Source organism: Anolis carolinensis, chromosome 2 (assembly GCF_035594765.1).
Source record: "Anolis carolinensis isolate JA03-04 chromosome 2, rAnoCar3.1.pri, whole genome shotgun sequence".
NCBI classification, from domain to species: Eukaryota; Metazoa; Chordata; class Lepidosauria; order Squamata; family Dactyloidae; genus Anolis; species Anolis carolinensis.
This window is the reverse complement of record NC_085842.1, coordinates 235138155-235161767: the sequence shown is the minus strand read 5'-3', so window position 1 is coordinate 235161767 and position 23613 is coordinate 235138155. Positions and strand designations below refer to the sequence as shown.

The following is a 23613-nucleotide window of genomic DNA, read 5'->3' as shown; positions in this document are numbered from 1 at the left end:
TCTTCAGGAAGTTCCCAAACAAAAGCCCAAGCGTCCGTCCAGATTACCTTGCCCAACGCAATTAGACATTGGTCCCAAACCCCATTTTATCCCAGTTCAAGCTCATCATCGCTGTCAGCTGCCATCCCAATTCCAGACGCCCCAACATCATCATCCTCATCAGAGCTTAAGCACCTTCGACTACGCCCCACAGCATCCCCAGCTGTGGATCCCGCTCCATCCCTTCAACCAGCCCATGGGTCTGATCCTGCAACCCGTCAATCACCTCCCATGCTTTCATTGCCTGTTTCCCCAACACCCAAATCCTCCCTCACACGAGTCCATTCCATGTCATCCTCCTCCGAGCTGACCATCTCTTCCTCCAAACCCTGAGAAAAACCCTCAAATGAGTCCTCATCTGTCGGCTCTGCAAACAAATCCCGGAGACGTTTTCTTTCACGCTCCTCCTGAACACCTGAACATCAGGAAGAACTTCCTCACTGTGAGGGCTGTTCGGCAGTGAAACTCTCTCCCCCGGGCCGTGGTGGAGGCTCCTTCTTTGGAGGCTTTTAAGCAGAGGCTGGATGGCCATCTGTCGGGGGTGCTTTGAATGCAATTTCCTGCTTCTTAGCGGGGGGTTGGACTAGATGGCCCTTGAGGTCTCTTCCAACTCTACTATTCTATGATTCTATGATTCTATGATCCTCGAGAGTGTCTGACTCTCGAGGAGTCTTACGACCCCTTCTTCTATTACCGGAGCCCGAAGGCTCAACCATAACAAAAACCTTCACCTTTTACTATAATAGTTTAATTAAAACAATTAAAAACAGCAGAGTACAAAACATCATAAAGGTATATCAAATCAACCGCAACAACCAGTAACAAGGAATATGGGGGGCATGATCACATTAGTGAAGGCTGGGCAGGCATGGACTTGTGTAAAAAGCAGATTATAGGGCCAGGGCTAGGGGTAAAGTGCTAACTACCACTTTATCAGTAATTAGATGTCCAAGAGAACGAACCAAGACACACTCCCCTGTCTAGTGTTCTGCAGAGGTCATCCACCAAGGTGACCAAAGCCATCTCCATACCATGACCAGGCCTGACACCACACTGCGATGGCTCTCTTCTTAAGACTATCCTGGAGTATTTTTAAGATCACCTTATTCTTATTAAAACTAGGATCTATTTTTTAAACATTTGTGAGAGATTTCTAAAAATCTTGATGTGCTAACTTCAGCATAATACTTGATCACGCTATTACGAATGCGCTTTTTATATGGCCTAAAGTCATTTCCAACTTATGGTGATCCTAAAGCAAACTTATCACAAGGCTTTCTTGGCAAGATTTTTTTTCAGAAGTACTTTGCCTTTTCCTTCCTCCGAGGCTGAGAGAGTCTGAGTTGCCTAAGGTCACTCAGTGACTTTCATTGGCTGAGTGTAGATTCAAACCCTGTTCTCCAAAGTCATTGTCCAATACTCAAACCACATCCAGTGATTCCCAAAGTGGGCGCTACTGCCCCCTGGTGGGCGCTGCAGCAATCCAGGGGAGCGGTGATGGCCATAGGTACCTATATCTTTCTGTTTAATTGCTATTAAAATTTTACAAAAAATTCCAGGGCGCTGAGTAATATTTTTTTCTGGAAAGGGGGTAGTAGGCCAAATAAGTTTGGGATCCACTGCATGACTACACCATGCAGGCTGTAGTGAATGTGCAATGTCTTTTGTTTGTAGCTTTCATATCATGTGGATATATACACTTTCAGCTTTCACATACTTTCTTTCATACAGTGAGGTGACATGTGTGTTGTAGAACCCTAATAAAAATGGGCAATTACCTAGAACAAAACAACAAAATAAGCAACTCTTATTGGTAATCTTCTGTTATTTATTTATCGTGTCAGAAGCGTACCGAGGGTACAAGTTGTAATGTATTTGAGAACAAACACAAAGATAAAAAACATGGCATTATACTAAATGTCCTTTGACCAGTAGCTGGCCACTTGGAGTGCCTCTGGAGTTGCTATAAGAAGGTCCTCCATTGTGCATGAGGCAGGGCTCAGACTGCATTGTAATAGGTGGTCTGTGGTTTGCTCTTCTCCACAGTCGCATGTTGCGGACTCCACTTTGTGGCCCCATTTCTTAAGATTGGGTCTGCATCTCGTGGTGCCAGAGCGCAGTCTGTTCAGCACCTTCCAAGTCATCCAGTTTTCTGTGTGCCCAGGGGGGAGTCATTATAATCTATTTTAATTTCAATCTATTTTAATCTTCTGTTAAAATAGATGTTGTCTGAACAACCAGATCTCAGATCTCTTCCTTATGCCTTAAAAGATTTATGATCCATTTCCTTCCTTTGATACACTCTTTTAGGAATACTTAGCTTTTGAGAGAGAAAAAGCCCCTTAAAATACTATCTCCTGTTTGATGGAGTATGTAATAGAGTTAATCATCTAAATGTCTAATGATTTTCCTAGTGTAAGAATGCTGAATCATAAAGACACTTTAATTGCGCCTAGCCCTTTTTTCTCTGTATCATAAAACGTTACTATTGGCGATAATGACCTAGACACTGTCTTTTTACTCTCTGCATTTCTATTGCTAATGTAGTATATTTTCAGCAGAGATCTTATGTTCCTCAAAATTTAGGATTTCCCTGCTTTTTTCAAAGCATTCTTTATAATAAAGCCAGCCTCAATTAATGTGTCTGTGCCGAATCCCAGTTTAAGTAAATGGGATGACTAAATCGCAGTCGCACCACTTCTGAGCAAAACTGGCAAAAAGGGGGAAGGTAGTTAAGGATCTTGCTGTGCGTGAGCAGTTAGAGGGCAAGGAAGGCACCGTGCACCTTGACCACCTATTATGAAGCTTTTTGCTGCAGTGTCAAGTGAAAGCAAGTTAATTGGGTGAAGCTGTAGAGCATGTTAGGGGCATGGTAAAGGGATGCCGTCTGACAGCTGAATGTCAGCAAAAGCTACTCAAGTGTAGCTGAGAGACAGAGACCTGTCACAAAGTTCACGCCGGCTGCAGCGCAGTGAGGGAGCTGAGATGTGGTTCGGTCTCACTTTCTCCCTCATTGCATTCAAGCACCTTAAGATTTCACACTGGATGTGTCAACCCTTGTTCTCTAAGCTGTTTTCCCCTAACCCTTCTGAATTCAAATGATTGGACAAAAAGATGCTAATGTTTGGCAAAGTGAATGTAAATATAGTCTTTCTCCTTCGCTCTCCACTCTCCCTCCCCAGCTTCCACTTTCTGCCAGAGCTTGGATCTGCATCAGGCATGAGCATTTTTGACAAAAATTAGACTGCTGGAAGCTCGGTATATAGACACTCATCTCTTCAAAGGCGTTCTGAGTCCGGCAATTAACCATGTTGACTAATCAAGGTGTTTTATTGCTGTTGTTTGTGTAGAAAACCTTTTCCTGTACAGGGAATTCAAAAGCTAGCCAATTGCAGAGGTTGTGCAAACATGTCATTGCAGCTGCTCACAGAGTCTCTTTTTAATTTCCTCTTAATTGATTCTTTCTCCTGCACCCAAATATGTTGCTCCTCCAGCATATAAAGAGAAAGTTGCAATTGGAAAAAACAGATGCCTTTAAAACTGAATAGTAGAAAGGCTCTGGGATTGTGCTCTTGTTGGAAGCGAATGTTTGCATGAATTTAGGATTTGCTTTACTTGGCCAAAAAAGGGGGCTTTGATGTTAACACAAAAGGGGTGCTTCTGCTATGCAACTGAAACAGAAAATGTAGAAAGAGAGAGGAAAAGGACATTGTCAGCCTTAATGTTTAAAATTGTTATTTGTTAGACTGAACACAAGCAGAGTACTTCTCTGGTAAAGGAGTACACACCTGAGATGCTTCACAGTGGGCTTTTAGTAATTGTGTCATGTTGCATAATGAAGACTAGCATGAGTGTTGGAATAGGACTCTGGGAGGCCAGAGTTCAAATCCCTGCTCAGACATGGAAACCCAACTGATGACCTTAAGCAAGTTGACCTCACTCAGCCTGAAAGCAGGGCAGTGTCAATTCCACTTTGAACAATTCTTGCCAAGAAAACCCCATGATGCAATTGCCGTAAGTCAGAGTCAACTTGAAGAATCACAACAACATGATGCACAAACCTTCTGGGGATGTTTGCAATATGCATGGCCATAGCAATGCTCCATAGGACAATTTATCTACTTACTTAGCCTGATACAGATAGTATTGTGGATCTGGATTTTGGTATGTTTGTCCACAAACTCCAAAAACCTTTAGAAGGTTGAAAGCAAGAAGAAATGTGGGGTGTAAGAGCGTGTTATCGGGGTTCTTCTGCAGACATCCTGCATTACACATCTCACAAATTTAATTTGACTTAGGTATATGGACACTACTCACGGTAGAATGTGTTTATTTTAGTTATATACTTGTGTGAATGTGATACAGGAGGACAATGCACCTTGAGAATATAGTTCACAGAAATAATGCCTTCAATGAACTTCAGTGGTTTTAGAAGATTTGGGCTGAGATTCTCTCTCAGAGATATAGATACAACTACAGAACTGTATTGTTGTAGCTATGTCTTTCAATACAACCTCACCCCAGAGCCGCCTTGGAAGCCAGCCGGCACCACCAACATAGGGATTTCAGAGGTTCTAGGGAGTGAGGGAGTGGGTGAAGAAATGTCTATCCTTTTTCCCAGCAATGAAGCATGCTCCAACAGGGAATAACAGTTTGTTAAAAAGTACCTTGCTCCTAAAAGAGAGGTAGACGTTTATTCACTCCCCAACTTATTCTGCAGTGCCTTGAAAGTCCCTATGTTGGTGGTAGTGTCTTTCTTCTAAGGTAGGGTTTGTGGGGTAGCAGAAGCCCTTTTCCAAGTCAGATATCATTTCAAAACAAAGAAGGATGCTGGGACTTGTGGTAGTTCTGAAATACCTTCTCAGATTTTTTTAAAGAACATAGTACTACAAATGCCTGGCCAGAGAAGCCCAGAAAAACTAGCTTGTCAATAAATACAGTTGCTTCAAGAAAAATTTATCTATGTTCCAGAGACATAACTCTTTTTGAACATGATCTGAAGGATGCCAGTTTGATAGTGGCCCAAATAGGGATGCAACAAGATAAGTTGGAGCAACGAATCTGCTCCACAGTTTAGTCCAATTGCAAAGGTTCTGGAAAAGAATCATACAGTCAGGAACCTGGATGGCTCACTTAAAGTTCAAGTTAAAGTAAAACATGGATTTACTATCCCACTGACATTCCACTAGTATGGATTTTATCTATAGTGAAGGAAGAATATGATGAACCGTAAAGGGACATGCATTTAGAGTCACTAACCATGTTCTCTTGCTTTTCTCGAAGTTAAGCTACACTTGTGTGAAAGTTGATTTCATTTGCTTTCAGTGTTAAAACGGAGTCCAGGATCAAAACCGTCCGGATTTCCAGCAGCAAAAGCTTTTCCTACTGCTGTGACCATCTGATTTCCATTCCATTTGTTGGATGTTATTCCACCCTCGCCTTCCTGTGAGGTGCAGCCTGGGCCGTAGCATTGAAAGAGACCTGATCCTGCCCCCCTCCCTTTCCCACCACTTCGGTCAAACACTGAAGCCTTTTCCTGTAACAGTCTATTGACTAGCTGCCAATCATTAAGTTTCATACTTTTTTCATGCAACTCTCCAAGGAAACCAGATTTTTCACCCCCTTTCTTGGGCTTTTGCAGTTGTTTTCTCTTTTTCCGAAGAGGTGGCTGTATTTTGATGAAAATGAAATGTTGGACAACATTGATATCTTTTAACCAGAATGATAAGGCATATTAATTCGGGCAGGGAAGACCCTGTTAAAAATAATGTAAAGCGATTTCTTCTTTGCACAGCACTGTTGTAGTGACTGCATGTTACTGAGACAAGGGTTTGTTTTCCTTAAAATGACAAGTTGTTTTTGTTTTTGTAGCACAAATGTTATAAAAGGCTGGCGGGGGTGTATTTTTTTTCCTCCAGTATCATATGCATATTCTTGGATTGCTTGAATTTTCACTTAGATGTGTAAAACCCTTAAAATCAATGGGGTTATTAAAGAGTACAACAAAGTATTATTATTGCCTGGGCTAGAAGATATTGTGTGTAACAGGGCTAACGAAAATCCAATAGCGCTGAAGATTACAAGTTCATGTTCTACTCTGTAGCTCGTTTTCACAATCCAAAACCTTTGTAGAATTGAAGTATGACTACTTTTTAAATATCTCTTTGGGGTAACCATTTGAACTTGCTTCCATATTGGTGGTTCTTAAAGGTCCATCTTTTCAGCCAAACTACAAGACAGCTTGTGTTGTATCAAGAAATCAAAGAGCCAACATCAAAGAAAATCACTGAACTAGGTGTTAGATGCAGCCATTGATTTTTTTCCTCCCCAGTAGCAGTAATGGGAATGGAGAAGGCGAAGCGAGGAGCTCTCAAAAAATCTGAAGCACACAGTAGCAGAATTCCAAATAATCCCTTACAGCAATTTTTACTCTGTACTTGAGTCCCATATTTGGTACTTAAAGAGTTCACCCAATGCATATAATGGCATGTTGATGCTAGGGGTTAAAGTAGTACTGTTGTGTGTATACTGAAGGATATTTTAGGTAAAGTTGTTTTGATAGCATTTCTAGTAGTGGCAGTATGTTCAGTGTGTCTCTCCCTTTGAAGTGAGGAAATGTATTTTAAATTTACAGAATTTTACTGGACATTGTTTAGGCAACCTTTAATTTGGAACAACCTGCTGGATTTCTAGGTATTGTTACACAGAAGTTATATTTCCAAGTAATATCTCTTACAGTATATAAGCCATTTCTTCTGCAGTAGTTTGCGGTTCTGATGGAAAGGTAGTTACTAATCCTGCTGAATATCTTCCACTGAGTATGTGATATTACCTATTCAAAACTAGGAAATAGCTAAAGATTAGGGAGAGGTAGAATTCCTCCTTCTGTGCTCCTTTAATATTTATTAGGTTTCATTATTTATTACTATTATAAGCTTGTAACAGAAAGGAGCATATGCTTTTTAATACTATTTGTAGGATTTACTTCAACCTCTAAGAAATCATGTAGGGTGTTATTGTAGTCTTTTATGTGAGAAGCTTTCCCCACTGGGTTCAAATGTAAAAAATAGAAAGTATATTAATAAAAAGTATCACATTTACATAAACTTGCTTTCTGAAGTTGCTGTTAATGGATGTAGTCCATAAACAAACATGGCATGCTGAAGTACTGCTGAATTTAATGGGACTTATAACCTGCTGTTGTTATATATAAACCTCTTACACATTTTAGAAATTATTTCTGCTATTTTTATTAATTGACTCAAGGCTAATATGAATGTACTTTGTTTTCTTTGCTTCCTCTGTATTTTCTCTAGGAGTCACGCAACACTTCAAGCAACCCTGCAGCTTCAAAATCATTACTCCAGATCAACCAGAATTACATCCCAGATTTTTTGCCGCTGAAGGCAGAGTCGGATTATGATGCCGCTTTTGGCTTGGTAAACAATAGACCCCAGTCTCAAACTTCCTCATGCTGTTCCTCTGCTCTTCATATCATTCCCAGCAGTAGCAAATGAGCAATGCAAAATGAATGCTGAGTTTCATTTTTTGTAAGGAATTTTAAAAGAACAGATTAAAATCCTATTTTATTAGGAAGTTTCAGTTCAGAGACTATGCATTTCTGTGGCTTTAATTTTGCATTATTTTCTGCCAGAATGGGGAGAGGGGCAGTTTTGTTCATACGTGCCTGTACTTTGCCCTCCCGGTGTAGTGAAACAGTCCATTAAAAGAGAACTTTTATTTATCATAGTAGCTCATTTTTATGTAATATATTTTTAAATGTTAAAGAATGACACATTTTGGGTAATTTTCCTCCGACTTAAAAAAAATCAATAAGCCATTTTAGTCTCTATCTATCAAAGTTGTTTCATACTTGTCTGTTTTAAAACAGGGCTGCAATACTTTAATAGGATTGAGAGAGCTATTTGAAATGTATGCCAATGATTCCTGTCATTTCATGGCAGCCCCGCCATGGTTCACTGAGCCCCCTCTTCTCTCTTGTCAGCTCAACTGAAGACAAGCATTTAGTTGCAAACTTTAAGCAGGTTGTGCAAAACAGAAATGATGTGACTGCTTCTCCTCCTGCACAATAATGTCACTCCTGGTCAATGTGAGAAGGTCAGGTTGCTCCTTGTAAAGCTACATGATACCACTTTGCCCATTTGAACAAGTTAAGTTAAGTGTGGAATCCGGTCCCTGCAGGCAGCGCAAACTCATCCGTTTATCAAGCCTGCCGTTTGATAAGGAAGGGGAAACAATTGCGCAGGGAAGATTTTCAGATGATATGTTTATGTACTTTTATAAGGGCAGTTCCCAGACCAGGGTTGCAGGTAATAAATTTAGTTTCCGCAGCGGCAAGGCTTTAAAGTAATGGCTGTTTTGACCTTCAAAATAGGCTTCTTTGTGTTGTTGTTGTGGGTAGGACCCAAGAGTGACGCCCATCTTTGATGCTGACAGAATTTAAAGCAAGGCCATTGCCCTGCATTTTCTGCCTTGTAGCACACAAAAGTAAAATTGTATGTCAGGCCGAGATGTCGGGGAGCTGACAAGATGCCCCAGTGACATTTCAGCTGGAAAGAGCAAGTGTCTTGCAACCAAGTGGTCAAATATCAAATAATAGGTCAAGCAGGAAGGAGCTGAGTTCTAACCACAAAGAGGTTTCTGGTAACTTACTTGACAAGCTTTTGGGCGCTTTGTGGCTTGACAAAGTGATGTTCTGTTGGGTATCGCTAGACAGACTGTTCTTTATCGCCTTCAGAAGATCAGACATTGACATTGATTAAACTCTTTAACCCTTAAAGGTTAAATCCTGGCTGTACGGTCATTGTGAGTAAAGAACAAAAGGAAAATTTGTAATATATACCATTTGTTATGGTATTAATCACCCCAACTCCCCAGTGCCATTAACATTTGATGTGTGATGTAGTTTTTGACAGCGATATTGAATGCAAAATCTATAAGTTAGATTGCTTCTCATTATGGATCAGGGATACATTAGAAAAATAACATTTTGCTTTATGGAATTTATAATGTCTTGTGCTTTGATAAGAGTGGTATTTGATTCCTTGGGTCTTGACTACTCATACTTCTCTTTTGTTCTTTTGCCCTAGAAGATAAAAAATTTGCATATGTAATATACCTACCACTATAAAATCATGCAAATCTTGAGGAAAATGTACTCCAAAGCCACTCTTTAGGACTTTGAAAATTTCTCAAGTACTTTTTATTCCTAGTTTACAAAAGTGGCTGCACATGTCCAATTGCAACTGTATTCATTTAAAATGTAAGTAGTAAAAGAAAAAAGCCCCAACCCTAAAAGTGAAGTTTCTTTTCACAGCATGTTTTCTCTAGACTATTTAGGATAAAGATGCCATGTAAAGGGATTTTGTTTCTTTTTCCTAGTTTTAATACTTACTGCCACAAAAGAAAAAGGAAAAAATTGATATTGTACATTCATTTCAAACATGTATCTTATGCACACATATGGTTTGCTTTGTTTTGTGTTGTGCCCCTTTTAAAAATAATACATATAAGCCAGATATCTAGTTTGATCAATATCATTGGTAAGAATTTATCATATGGCCAGACTTTTGTCTGTGCATGTAGTTTGCATATACCAAAACCATGATGAAGGTCAATTGTAAAATCTACATGCCATCAGTAAACCATTTACTTTCTAATCAAAAGAGCTATGTCAAAGTGGTTTTGGCATTTTGGTCTTCAGAAAAACAGAGCTCTACTGCGAAAGGACAACAAGGACTGCAATGACGTGTTGGGCTCACTCTGTGTTAAGGAAATGATGAGGTTCAATATTTTATACAAAAAAGAAAAATTCAGGTGTAACTCTGGAAAGATTACATAGACCTTGAAGGAGACATTGGCTATGCTTTGTTAAAGCTTTATCGCAGAGAAGGTACTAGAGCAGCAATCATGGATTATTATATTATTTTATTTGCCAAGGAAATAGAATTTGTCATGGTAGAGCTCATCCAGTCGTCCTACTCTGTGGTTTTCACAGCAGTGTTTTTTTAACCAAATTATGGATGAGTGAATACAGTTTGGGAGTCTCGTCTTCCTTGCTGACATTGGATATGCATGTGAAATACATCTGCACAGCGAGTGAATTCTAGTACATGCCTTCAGTCTTTCTGTGGTATGATCTTGCTTGTGCATGTTTGAATTATAATTTACTCTATTTTGACTTTCTTGGTGGCAGGCTTTACTAGCTAGATAACCACAGTTTAATTAACGAACATATCATGAGTTAATGTATCATCCATTGCAATTCATGTAAGGATATGGCAAAGATTAACATTTATGCAGTTAGTCACATTTTTCTAATAATGTGATCAATAATCGGTGCTAATAATTGATTCACCAACAAATATGCGTCTGGGGTACAGTGAATAGTAGCCTTTAAATAAGTGTACAGGCAGTCCCCAAGTTATGAACAAGATATGAGTAAATTTCTCTCACATCCTGTTTCAAACATCCGATTTACAAACAATGTATAGTTGATGAGACAGCAGGAAGTGAGAGAAATCTAACCCACGGAAGGGAAATTCACTTCTGGAAGAGTTATGACGGAGAAAATGGGTCTCCACTGAACCTGTATCACCAATCCTTGAGCCCTCAACGGTGCAGTGGGTTAAACTTTGTGCTGGGAGGACTAATGACTTGAAGGTTGAGTTGCTGACCAAAAGGTTGCTGGATCGAATCCAACCCAGGGAGAGCACGGATGAGCTCCCTCTATCAGCTCCAGCTCCATGTGGGAACATGAGAGAAGCCTTCCACAAGGATGGTAAAAACATGAACATATCCAGGCGTCCCCTGGGCAACGTCCTTGCAGACGGCCAATTCTCTCACACCAGAAGCGACTTGCAGTTTCTCAGTTGCTCCTGACACGAAAGAAACCCAAACCAGTCCTTGTTTCCACAATAAGCCAAATGTTTCAAAATTAAATTCTCACAGAGACAGAAAGTGAGGTGAAATCTTCTAAACAGGAGCACAGACAGCAAAACAAACACTACAGGGTTTTCACTATTCTATTCTATGGCTAAAGTTACACTGTAAAAAACTCTGACTTATATACAAATTCAACTTAAGAACAAACCTACAGAAGCTATCTTGTTTGTAACTTGGGGACTGTCTGTATTTGCTTAATTTCCTCAAAATCAAGCACACTCAAAAGTTTTAAATTGTTACCCTCTGGAAATGAGTACTTTCTATTAATGTACTTAAGCATTTCACATATTTTATATTGTAGATTTAGGCTAAATGCACATATTCCGCATGGCTGATACAAAACAATAGCAATAAAATGTAGAATATTTTGAAATAATAAATACTTAATAAGACATTCACATCTCCAGATAGTCAGCAGACTTCGATACTTGTCATTTTGGGCATGAATCTGTGATGATTAGATTGCATATATGCCAGACATCAGGAACTGTTTTAGACCTAGCTTGCTCCTTCACCAGTTTCAATGGATATGTGCATAAGTCCATTATTATGACAAGTCGTGGGCGTTTAAACCACATGGACCTTTTCAATTGGATGCAACCTTAACTGTTGCTGTTTTGCAGCAGATGGAAAATCTAGGCTTAGTGCAAAGTGTCCCATAAACTTGCTAGGAAAATCCCTTAAGATTGTGGGTTCTAGAATCATGTCTCTGTTTTGTCTTGTAAGTGTTATTTTGTCCTTTAAACATCCCCAAGCTCCTCTCTTATATGAAGTTAAAGCACCACATATCTATGACAGTATCTATTTCTTGAGATGATGCAGACCTCCAAATGTTTTTGGGCTTTAGTTCCTAGCATTCATCACTACTGACTAGATTGACGGACTGCTGGGAGATACAGTTCAACAGCATCAGGATGATGGTAGCATTCCCACCTGATTTACAAGAATGCATCTTGAATAGTTTTTGTGTGTTCTATGGGACAATACGCCATTAAACTAGTGAATTAAGCTATCCTGTTGCTTTTTAATAGTGCAACTAGCTTTAACATTTACAGACCAAGAACAATGGATTTCCAAGTTCTTAACAATTAGATTCAAAAAGAGGAGAAAACATAATTTCATTGGTAGAAATCTTGCCTTGGATACTGATAAACACTCTGTATTCTCCAGTGGGCCCCTGGTGGCACAGTGTATTAAACCGCTGAGCTGCTGAAATTGCGGACCAAAAGTTCCCAGGTTCAAATCCTGGGAGCGGAATGAGCTCCCGCTATTAGCCCCAGCTCCTGCCAACATAGCAGTTCGAAAACATGCAAATGTGAGTAGATCAATAGGTACTGCTCTGGCAGGAAGGTAACGACGCTCCATGCAGTCATGCCGGCCACATAACCTTGGAGGTGTCTATGGACAACACCGGCTCTTCGGCTTAGAAATGGAGATGAGCACCAACCCCCAGAGTCGGTTACGACTGGACTTAACGTCAGGGGGAAACCTTTTCTTTACCTTTATTCTCCAGTGTTAGTGATTACCTGGTAGACACAGGTTGTGATGGCATTATCAGCACCATTTTTTAACCATCTCTCTGTAAAAGATCATATAAAACCAATATATAATCAATACATACTTTGGTAGCATAAGTGTTCATAGAGTAAGAGTGCAACACCCACGATCCCACAGCATTGAGCTATGGCGGTTAAAGTAGAGTCAAACTGCATTCATTCCATAGTGTAGATATAGCCTAAATGTGCTTCCTCAGAATGCTTGTGCTCCCAACTTTATTCTCTCATTTAGTCTGTAGAATGCTAATATAGATCCCCTTTACATACTGATTTTCCAGATCAAGATAGCTTTGTTTTAGAATTCAATACATACTTTAAAATTCTTACTTTAAAAATCTGGATAGGTCTGCTGGAAGAGTTTGGTCTTAATTACTGTCTTAAACATAAAGAGCAGCTAATGAAGCTCCTTTGGCAGGTCGGTCAATAACCTTAGGGGTGGCAATTAAAATGTCTTCAGAGTAAAAGGTGTTACTCAGTGCCCCAGAGAACCTGGGTGTATGGAAATAATAACAACAACTTTATTTTTGTATTCTGCCTCCATCTCCCCGAAGGGACTTGGGGCGGCTTACATGGGGACAAGCCCAATCAGACCTAGATTAAAAACACAACTCAATAAAATTTAAAACAATATGATTACAACATAAAAACAACCTCATCAAACAACCAGTAGCCTGAACAGTAATAAATACTGGAACTCGGAGGGTAGGAACTTGTGCAATAGAGTTTCAAGACAGGGCTGGTAAAAGAACAGGAGCCAACAATAAATTAGGGCCAGAAGGGCAATGTCGTTTAGAACGCTAAATCTATAGAGCAGGGGACAGTGATAAAGTGTAGGAGCTGATAGTAAGTTATAGTTGGGGGGGGGGGGAATTATCTGGTGAACTGTTTAATTGAAGGCACAGTGGAACATCCAAGTTTTTAGGTCTTTATGAAACACAGATAGGGTGGGTGCCAGTCTAATCTCCCTGGGAAGAGAGTTCCAGAGCCGGGGGGCCACCACTGACAAGGCCCTCTCCATCGTTCCCACCAACCTTGAGACGGAGGTGGGAGCGAGAGAAGGGCCTCATCAGCAGATATTACAGCCTGCGTGGGTTCATAGGGGAAGATGTGGTCGCGAAGATAAGCAGGCCCCAAACTGTTTAGGGCTATGTTGGTGATAACCTGCACCTTGAATTGGGACCAGAAACTTATCAGCAGCCAGGGGAGCTGTTTAAGCAGGGGGGTTGACCGGTCCCTGTTGTTCGCTCCAATTAATAACCTGGCCACTGATCTTCATACCAAATGCAATTTCCGGGCCGTCTTCAAAGGCAGTCCCACGTAGAGTGCATTACAGTAATCCAATCTAAAGGTAACTAAGGATGGAGCACCATGGCCAAGTCAGACTTCATGAAATACAGTTGCAGCTGGGGCACAAGCTTTAATTATGCAAATCCCCTCCTGGCCCCCACCAACATCTGAGTATCAAGCATCAGTGCTGAGTCCAGGAGGAACCCCAGACTACAGATTATATGTGAGAAGGAGATCCTGTTGGTAACACAAAGCATATCTGATGACTAATGCTCAAAAAGAATAGTCTGGCTGGGTTTATTTATACAATCCTAGATGCAAAGTACTCATGAGAATGGACTCAGTTCATGGGACATACATTCTGGAAATGGGAAAGGCAATTTGCACACCTCCCCAGTATATGGTCTGTAAGAAAATAGCATGCTCAGGAGCACGGGAAGTGGAGTGAGGTACAGTGGAAATTGACTCCTCTCCCCACATTTCCCCAGCAGGAATTCCTTGTGAATCTAAATCCTTTCTGCAAATGGAAGGAGTTGGTTTTTCAGATCTGTGTCTCAGATCTGGATCCATATGCCTATTTTTTTTTTTGCCTTTATGGCATTCTGGTTATTTACATAGGGATTTACTGTTAAGTCTTGCTTCTGAGGGTTTTGTGCTTTCTTACCACTTTGGTTTTTTTTTTGTAAAATGAATAACCATTAACCAAACTTATATTTAATAATAATGATTTTTTTGGTGAGGCAGACTTGAACCACTTTAACATTCAGGTCCTTGAAGGTTAGGCTGAAATACACCTTCTTTTTGTTGTTCCAAGAGTTTTTCTTAACCATTTATCCATTATTGTATACCACAGTTTTACTGCCTTGGGTCAGCTTACACAGCTGATCCTAATATGTCAGTTGAACAGCATATTGTAGTCATTAGCAATCTCCATACATTCAGTGTCAGTCTTTGTGACATTGAGTTGGATGGAAGTATTCATCTGATTTTTGCCAAGAGAATTCTAGCATATTTAAAAACGATTGTGACAGCAACATAACTTATATATTCTGTCATCAAAAAGGTCCTGTATGTGAGAATCGCCTAAAAACTGAACAGATTTAGAAATGCCTCTTAATTTTTTTGTTCAAGTGGACAATTTTTTTCTTCCATAGTTTATTTACTCGTGTTTACCTTTTTTCCTGCAACTCGTCTATTTGTTTAATATAAAACGTATGGTTTTAAAATATAGAAATCTATAAACAAACCAGAACTTATCTTAATTGGCTATGCATGCCACTCCATTAAAAGAACAAATATTGTAACAACAGATACAGTATTCTAAATGAAGAGGAATCCTTTTTGTTAAAGCATTTGGGTATAAACAACAAACAGATTTTCTTAAAATGTAGTTCACTGTACTTCACTGCCAGCCTGGTGTAATGGTTTGAGCGTTGGATGACAACCCAGGAGGCCAAACTTTGAATCTCTGGATGGCCATGGAAACCCACTGGGTGGCCTTGGACAAGTCACACTATTTCGGCCTGAGAGAAAGGCAAGAACCAATCTTGCCAAACAACCCCTGTGATAGGTTAATATTGTACTTTACATAAGTCAGAAACAACTTGAAGGTATACAACAGCTTGTGACATTGTTTAATTAAGTATTTTCTGCATCCAAAATTTTTCTCCACTTGGTTTTAAACAAAACCAGAGAATACTTACACTAGCGTTCACCTATCTTTCAGCTTCTAAAAACTTCTCAACATGTCTCCCACCAGGCCATATTTAATCAAGGGCATTTTCTGAATTTTTTTGGTTTCATAGGCATGCCCATTATAAGCATAGAACTCTTTCATATCAGTTAGGATATTATTGTTATTATTTATTTACTTTCCCCCCGCTTTTCTCCCATGAATGAGACTCAAAGCACTGTACATAAGACCGTAACAGATACATAATACAAAAGCTCCTCATCCCGCAACCCAACAATAAAACACACATTGTATAAACCCAAACACAAAACACATATATCATTGTCTGTTTAAAAAGCTCTACACCTCCAGCCACTGTTATTCTAACATTAAAACATAAGCCAAACAATTCAGAGCACCATAACTCCGACTATATGAGTCTTGAGGCCTTATCTGACCAAGGTGACTAGTCTTGTGTGTTATCGAGGAAGGCCTGCTTCCATAAAAAGGTCTTCACTTGAGAACAAAAGGCCAGTAACAAGGGGGCTGAGTGTACCTCTTTGGGGAGGGAGTTCCAGAGCCATGGGGCCACCACCAAAAAGGCCTTCTCCCTCATGCCCATCAAGCGTATTTTGATGGTGAAGGAACCGAGAGGAGGACCTCTCCTGATGATCTCAGGGCACGTGTGGGCTGATAGAAGGAGATAGGTAAAGGTAAAGGTTTTCCCCTGACATTAAGTCCAGTCGTGTCCAACTCTGGGGGTTGGTGCTCATCTCCATTTCTAAGCCAAAGAGCCAGTGTTATCCATAGACACCTCCAAGGTCATGTGGCCAGCATGACTGCATGGAGCGCCGTTACCTTCCCACCGAAGCGGTACCTGTTGATCTACTCACATTTGCATGTTTTCGAACTGCTAGGTTGGCAGAAGCTAAATCTTACAGCCGGCACTCACTCCGCTCCCCAGATTCAGACCTGTGACCTTTCGGTCTGCACGTTCAGCAGCTCAGCGCTTTAACATGCTGTGCCACCGGGGGCACCTGCAGAGATAGGGAGATAGGGTCTCTCAAATAGGCTTGGCCCAAATCGTTTTGGATTTTATAGGCCAAAGCTAGCAGCTTGAATTGTACCTGGAAATAATCACTTTATTTTTTTATTCCGCCACCATCTCCCAAAAGGGACTTGGGGCGGAAACAAACTGGAAGCCAGTGTAGCTGCTTCAGGAGTGGGGTAGTTCTTTCCCTGTATCTTGCTCCCATCAGCAGTCTAGCAGCTGACCTTTGTACCAATTGCAGTTTCCAAACGCTCTTCTGGGGTAGCTCCACACAGAGTGCATTACAGTAATCTAACCTGGATACGACTGAGGTGTGTACTACCAGATCGGGCTTTCCAAGGTATGGGTGCAGCTGGCGCACAGGTTTTAACTGTGCAAAGGCCCTCTCGGCCATCGCTGACACCTGGGCCTCCAGGGTCAGTGCTGATTCCAGGAGGACTCCCAGACTGCAAACCTGCGCCTTCAGGGGGAGTGTGACTCCATTCAGCGCAGGTTGCAACCCAATATCCTGGATAGTTCAGGTGCTACAATTTAAATAAATAAGCTACACTCATTACCAGTTTCAGGAGAATTGTCTCTTCTTTGTCTCCCAGAGATATGATTCCCTGTTAGAGCTGTATGTGTAATCCATTGACTTTTTTTTAAAGATAATTTGGGGGCTACAATGGACCACAGACTAAAAGGCTCCTTGTTGCTGAATAGTCTCAAGACATGTCCCAGAACTAACTACAGTAGAGTCTCACTTATCCAAGTCCCGCTTATCCAAGTTTCTGGATTATCCAAGCCATTTTTGTAGTCAGTTTTCAATATATCATGATATTTTGGTGCTAAATTCGTAAATACAGTAATTACAACATAATATTACTGTGTATTGAACTGCTTTTTCTGTCAAATTTGTTGTAAAACATGATGTTTTGGTGCTTAATTTGTAAAATCATAACCTAATTTGATGTTTAATAGGCGTTTCCTTAATCCCTCCTTATTATTCAAGATATTCGCTTATCCAAGCTTCTGCTGGCCCATTTAGCTTGGATAAGTGAAACTCTACTGTATCAAGAATGCAAATTACATGTGCAAAACTACAACTCCCATAATTCCATAGCTTCGAGCCATGACAGTTAAATTGGTGCCAAACTGCATTAATTCTACAGTACAGAGGCCCTCTCTATAGGCATCCCAAGTTCTCAAGCATTCAAGGAAACTTTCTATGTTACTATCACCTTCAGTCTTTTAAACCAGTACTTCAATTCAGAACCCCCTGATGTTGTTGGATTACACTATTCACAGAATGTCTGCTGTCTTGGATTCCTCAATATCAGCTAGGGATCAAGGTTAGAAACCCTGCTTTTAGTCCACAGCAATATACTGTATATACTTATGAATCACTCCAATTGAAAGTATGACTTACTCGAAAGTGGATCTGAATGAGCTCATACAGTTAAAGTAGTGGAAGAGTTTGTGGGTCAAGTTAATTTTTTATGTTTGAATGCTCAACTGAGACACTGTGGGTGTGGTTTCTACATTGATAAAGAAATTCAGAGAACTGCATAGCAGATGTAGAGGATTGGATCAATAGATGAACAAGTTCCTGTAGTTTCTATGAACATGCCTTAGGATATGCCTGCAGCTTTTCATCTTGTTTTTCTTACAGAGAAAGAACTTCTCTCTCTTTTTGTTAGCTTCAGCTAAGACACAATTTACATTTCATTAAGACAAATCATAGAAATCCTTAGATGATTTGACAATGAGTGAGGAGAGTTGTAAAAGCACCACATTTATTTTAATCATGGATACAAAATCAGGAGACAGGCTCAAATGCTTCATCTAGTTTCCTGGGAGCTATCCTTATTGAAGACAGTGGAACCTACTTTTGAACAAAAATGCATGTGATGGCTCAGCTAATGATTTGTTTCAATTATATTTTTAAATGCAATTTTGTGGAATTGAGCTGAAGTCAGAAACTGGAGGCTGTGGCCTCATACAGGACCTCATCATGTTGAGGTCAAACTTGCAGGCAATAGCGGGGGGATTCGCCATGGATCGTGGTGAATCAGGCATGGGGTTTGGGGAATCTGTCGTCCCACATGGGGCAACGGGTTTCCCAAGCCCCACATTGCCCACATCATCCCTTACCTCATCCCACGGGGAAGCAGCACCACTTGGCTACCCCCCGTTCTTCTCTATGGAACACAGGGAGCCTCCCATGTTCCCGCTAGTGCCTCTTATGACAGTTTCACGTCACTTCAGGCACAGAGCCCTGCCAAAAATAGATTTACGTTGTGTTATTGGATCCGGTATAGACCTGTTTAATAATAATAATAATAATAATAATAATAATAATAATAATAATAATAATAATAATTTCTTACCCACCTCTCCTTGTGGCCCAATTCACATTACAACATGGCTAAAACACATAATGATTATATTAAATGCACATATTAAAACATTTTTACAAAATACGTATACAGTATTAAAATACACAAAACAAATATTAAAATAGAGTGAACACAAGGCACAAGTTTAAAATTCATGATAAATGAGCTCAAAGGACTAAAGCTATAGATCTATGGAGAACTAGTGGCCGCTGACTCCTTTCCCAATCAAGGGTCTAACTCCCATTCAGCAGAAGAAGTGTAGGCAGAGGACCCAAGCCTATGCAATAGAACAGGGCTTCTTAAAACTTTTTCTACTTGCAATCCTTTCTGATCAATACATATTTACATGACCCCAGGCATATAGGTAAATAAAATAGGTATAAACATCAAGCATTTACTAATAACAAATCAGCATTTGCAAGGCTTGATTAACAGGTCGATTTTCCTTTTCGTAGAGTACAGCTGAAGCATTTTCTTCAGAGTCCACTGTAAACGCTGCACCTTGTTGCTAACTGATTTGAGTAAAGGCATTCAGAAACCTTTCACTGTTGCTAAATTTTCTGTGACCCCAACATTGAGCTAAAGGGACCCCCTTTATGGCCAGGATCCACAAGTCAAGAAGCAGTGCACTAGAACATTAATAGCTCGGAAGCAAGTCTCCTCCCATCTTACCCCAATAGACACAGCAGCCTTAATCCAACAAACTCTTCCAAAAGACTCTTCAGACAGACATACTTACCAAATGCTGACTTGTCCACCACATCCCACAAAACACCTGTTGGCCTTGCCTGTTAGCCAAGCTCCAGTTTGCCAGGTTCCAGGAACTGGGATTGCAGCTGTCTATAGCATTGCTTTTTAAACCGTGGGTCTCAACCCCAGATGGGATCTCCTTAGCTCAATGCCGGGGCCATACAAATTTGGCAACAGTAAAAGGTTTCTGAATGCTACCTAGTGGCTGTTTTAAACATTTACATGAATCTATTGTGCAGCATTTTCAGTGGGCTCTGCAGAAGATGCTGCAGTTGTACTTCATCAAAAGGAAAATCAGCTTGTTTAGCAAGCCATGGAAATGCTGATTTCTTAGCAGTAAATGTGTTATTTTTATACTTGTTTTATATACCTGCATACCCAGGGTCACGTAAACATTTCTCAGGGCAAAAGGGATCCCAAGTGAAAAAATGTAAGAAGCTCTGCTTTAGAGCACTAGTAACTGCTCTTCGCTCAACATTATATCTTACTCAGTACTTCTTGGTAAATTCTACTAGCAGCCTTTCTCATAATTTGTGGTATATAACCACTTTAGCAAGTGTGTTCCTTTGGAGTTTTCCTAATAAGATTTTAATTGTGTACTAATGGTTGCATGCCCAACACAATAATGAAATGTTGACATAAACGCACATGCATACCCAGAACTGGTGAGCCACTTCAAAGAATTGCAAACATATTTTTAGAAAGGCACCAGTTGAAGCAAATCATCCCCAAAGACTGGGGAAATATCAAGCAACCTTGCAGTGCTTAAGCTGATTTGTATCCCGCATCTTTCCACTGGTGTAAAGGATTTTATTTCTAGCAGCATTGATTCTACCATAGTATTTTCTGAGTATTTATGCAATTTGGGAGTTGTGCATGTATACCTGACTGATTGTTTAGTCACCACACTGGGAAAAGGGAGGGAGATCAATGAACATTACTATTGGGATATTAGATTTGTTAGGATTCCAAACAAATTACTTAAAACCTAAGGGAGAACACCCTGACTGATCTGGTTTTAGATTGTCACTAAGAGTAAATTTTAAAAGGAGTTGATGAATAAGACCTTTCAAGAAAAGCCCAGGCTGATCTGTTTGCTATAAATTAAGATCAAAAGCTGCCACTTCGCTATATAAGTAAAGTTAAATAGCCAAGTTTGCAAAAGGAATCTGTGTGCATTTTCCTTCGAGTGTCCCTAGTGAGGAGAAGTTCCTGTCCAAGCTGAAAAAGAAGAAAGAAAGGTTCACAATCCATGTAATGCCACTATAAAGGAAATTAGCCATCTCCTCCTGCTACTTTTTCAGAGAAGGCCAAGCTGAACCCGAAGATTGTTCCTATTTCAACCTAAGCATTTCTCTTTCACGTACATACACAGCAGGACTCCCTGAAGGGTACAGATTAAACGGTTGGGGTTATTTGAAAAACCGTCTGAAGCCTTCCCCCGAGCCAGAAAGAAGCGCACGATAAAGACAGATAATTTGAAAGGGGAGGAGTTTCCCTTTTTGGTGCTGTACCCCCAAAAAGAAAGATTCTTTTAATAACTAAAATGGTTGCTACTATTGTCTGCTAGTTGGCAAGAACCTCTCCATAGAAAGTTCACCAAGTAGTCACAGGTCACTGTGCGAACTATTAAAACACAAACTTATTTCTTTTGAGCAGAGAGCCTCTAGTCATTTCCTACATCAAAAGGGGCAGACCTTTTTGATCCAAATTGGAAGACCATGATCTGATAAACAAAACTTCAGGAGAAGAAAATTATGAAGAATCAGGATGACTTTTCTTTTGTTCAGAAGCTCAAGTCATTTTCCATCATCAATTAGTGGCAGGCATTTCAGTATGTTCTACACACTTTCATTTGTGGCTCAAGCGTCTATTTTTATTCTTTTCTGGTATCTTCCTGTTTTCTCCCCTAATTTTTATTTCCTACTCGAAGTAGGTTGTTGTTGTATGTCTTCAAGTTGTTTCAAACTTATGGCGACCCGATTTTCTTGGCAACATTTGTTTCAAGAAAGTTTGCCTTTGCCTTCCTCTGAGGCTGAGAAAGTTTGACTTGCTCAAGATCAGCCGGCGGTTTCTACAGCTGAGGAGGGATCTAAATCCTGGATCATAGTCCAATGCTTTTTTTATCGTGTCAGAAGCGAATTGAGAATAGACTGCAAGTAACTTCTTGTGTGAGAGAATCGGCCATCTACAAAGACGTTACCCAAGGGATGCCCGGATGTGTTACCATCCTGTGGGAGCTTATCTCATGTCGCCGCATGGGAAGCTGGGGCTGACAGATAGAAGCTCACCCTGTCTCGCAGATTTGAACTGTCGACTTCAGGTCAGCAGTTCAGCCAGCACAAGGGTTTAATCCATTACACCACTGCAGCTCCTACAGTCCAATGCCCAAACTAATATACCATCCTGGCTCTTTAAAGGGAAAAGAAATAAGGTCAAATAGGCTACAGTTTGTTTCTGTCCTCTGGCTTTTAAATTGTATTCTTTAGGATTTTTTTAAATAACAGAGCAAACAACAATGTGTAATCAGGGATTTCTTACATAATATTTACAATCAAGGCCTTGTTCAGTTACATTCTAGGTTCTGTAATTACTATAGCTAGTTTTATACATATATACTTTATTTCTTTATACCTGCTTTCATTCCTTAAGTTTAATATTAATGTAAAGTTTTAAAATTGGAGTTTTAACTGTCCTTTTTAGTGCGAGTATTGTTTAACTTTTTGAAAAAAAACCTTTTGTACTGTGGATATTTTTTGCCTGTATCTTGTTTTTGGTCTCTGTTGTGAGCCCTCCTTGCATCCCGTGTTGGGAGAGAGGTAGGAGATAATTTAAACAAAGAAACAAATAAAAAGTCACAATATTGCCATATCTGATTTATTCTCATATTTATTCCACTAAGTATATTTCCTCTAAAATGGTTTAACAATGACTAACAAACTCTGCTGTTGAATAGGATATAGTTTCATTAGTATTTTATCTTAGATTTGAGCCTTTGTTTTGTCCACTGGTATCACAACTAATTTTCAACGAACAATAAGTGTGAAAGAAAATCTGGTTTTCTGAGGCTATGTAAACGGAAAAGATTGGTTTCCTTGGGAGGTGTCAGCAGTTCATTGTCACTTTGATTTTTATATTCATTTTTTAATATTCATTCAGTGTCAAAATCTGTGAAGTTTTAAGATCGGTTTATGTATTTTTTTTCCAAATCAGGGTGTATCTGTACTATAGAATTAATGCAGTTTGACATCACTTTAACCATCGTAGCTCCTTACTACGGAAACATGGGAGTTGTAGTTTTCAAATATTTCTCTACCAAAAGTGCTGATTGCTTGCCAAACTACAAATCCCAAGATTCTATAGCATTGAGCCATGGTAGCTAAAGTGGTGTCAAACTGCAATTGTTGGACAGTGTGGGTGCATCCTCAGTTTCTGCCGCTGTCCTAATTATTTTTTCCTCATCTGTTACCAAGTGCCTCCAGAACTGGGTGTCATACAAGAGTCAGGTAATTTAGCATAAGGATAAAAGTAGAATTTATAGAAACTGCTGATGTCTGAAAAATGAAAGGGCTGATAATAGCAATTAATGATTGTGAAATCTGATGCTCTTGTTCTGTCAGACTTTTATAACCGGGCTTAAAAGGGGAGAAAGATTAAAATACTTATTGATTGACCAATGGGGGAAAAGGTAAGGTTTAAAAGCAAAGCATTGACCAATACATATTATATTAATTAAGCCCTTCTCACCGTTGTGAATAAACAAGAACCGATAACTTGTAGCTGCAAGTTCCTGAATTGATTCCAGATTGATCGCTTTTCAGAGGCCAAAATGCCAGCGTAATCCGGAAATCACTCTTCAAATAGGTTCTTTGCACATCTGGGTCAAACGTAAAGAATTGCCAACTTGCAATATAC

General features: G+C 39.9%; 1 protein-coding gene across 6 annotated transcripts in view; it reads left to right on the top strand.

Annotated features, from left to right (window-relative positions):
• Positions 1–7788, top strand: part of ccdc171 (coiled-coil domain containing 171) — a 214925-nt gene extending 207137 nt beyond the window's left edge. For all 6 annotated transcript variants that reach the window (XM_062971894.1, XM_008103172.3, XM_008103167.3 and 3 more), the window contains one exon: positions 7356–7788. In XM_062971894.1, coding sequence (XP_062827964.1) covers positions 7356–7556 — 201 coding nt within the window. In that variant the 3' untranslated portion in view covers positions 7557–7788. The remainder of the gene's footprint in view (positions 1–7355) is intronic.
• The last annotated feature ends 15825 nt before the right edge of the window (positions 7789–23613 follow it).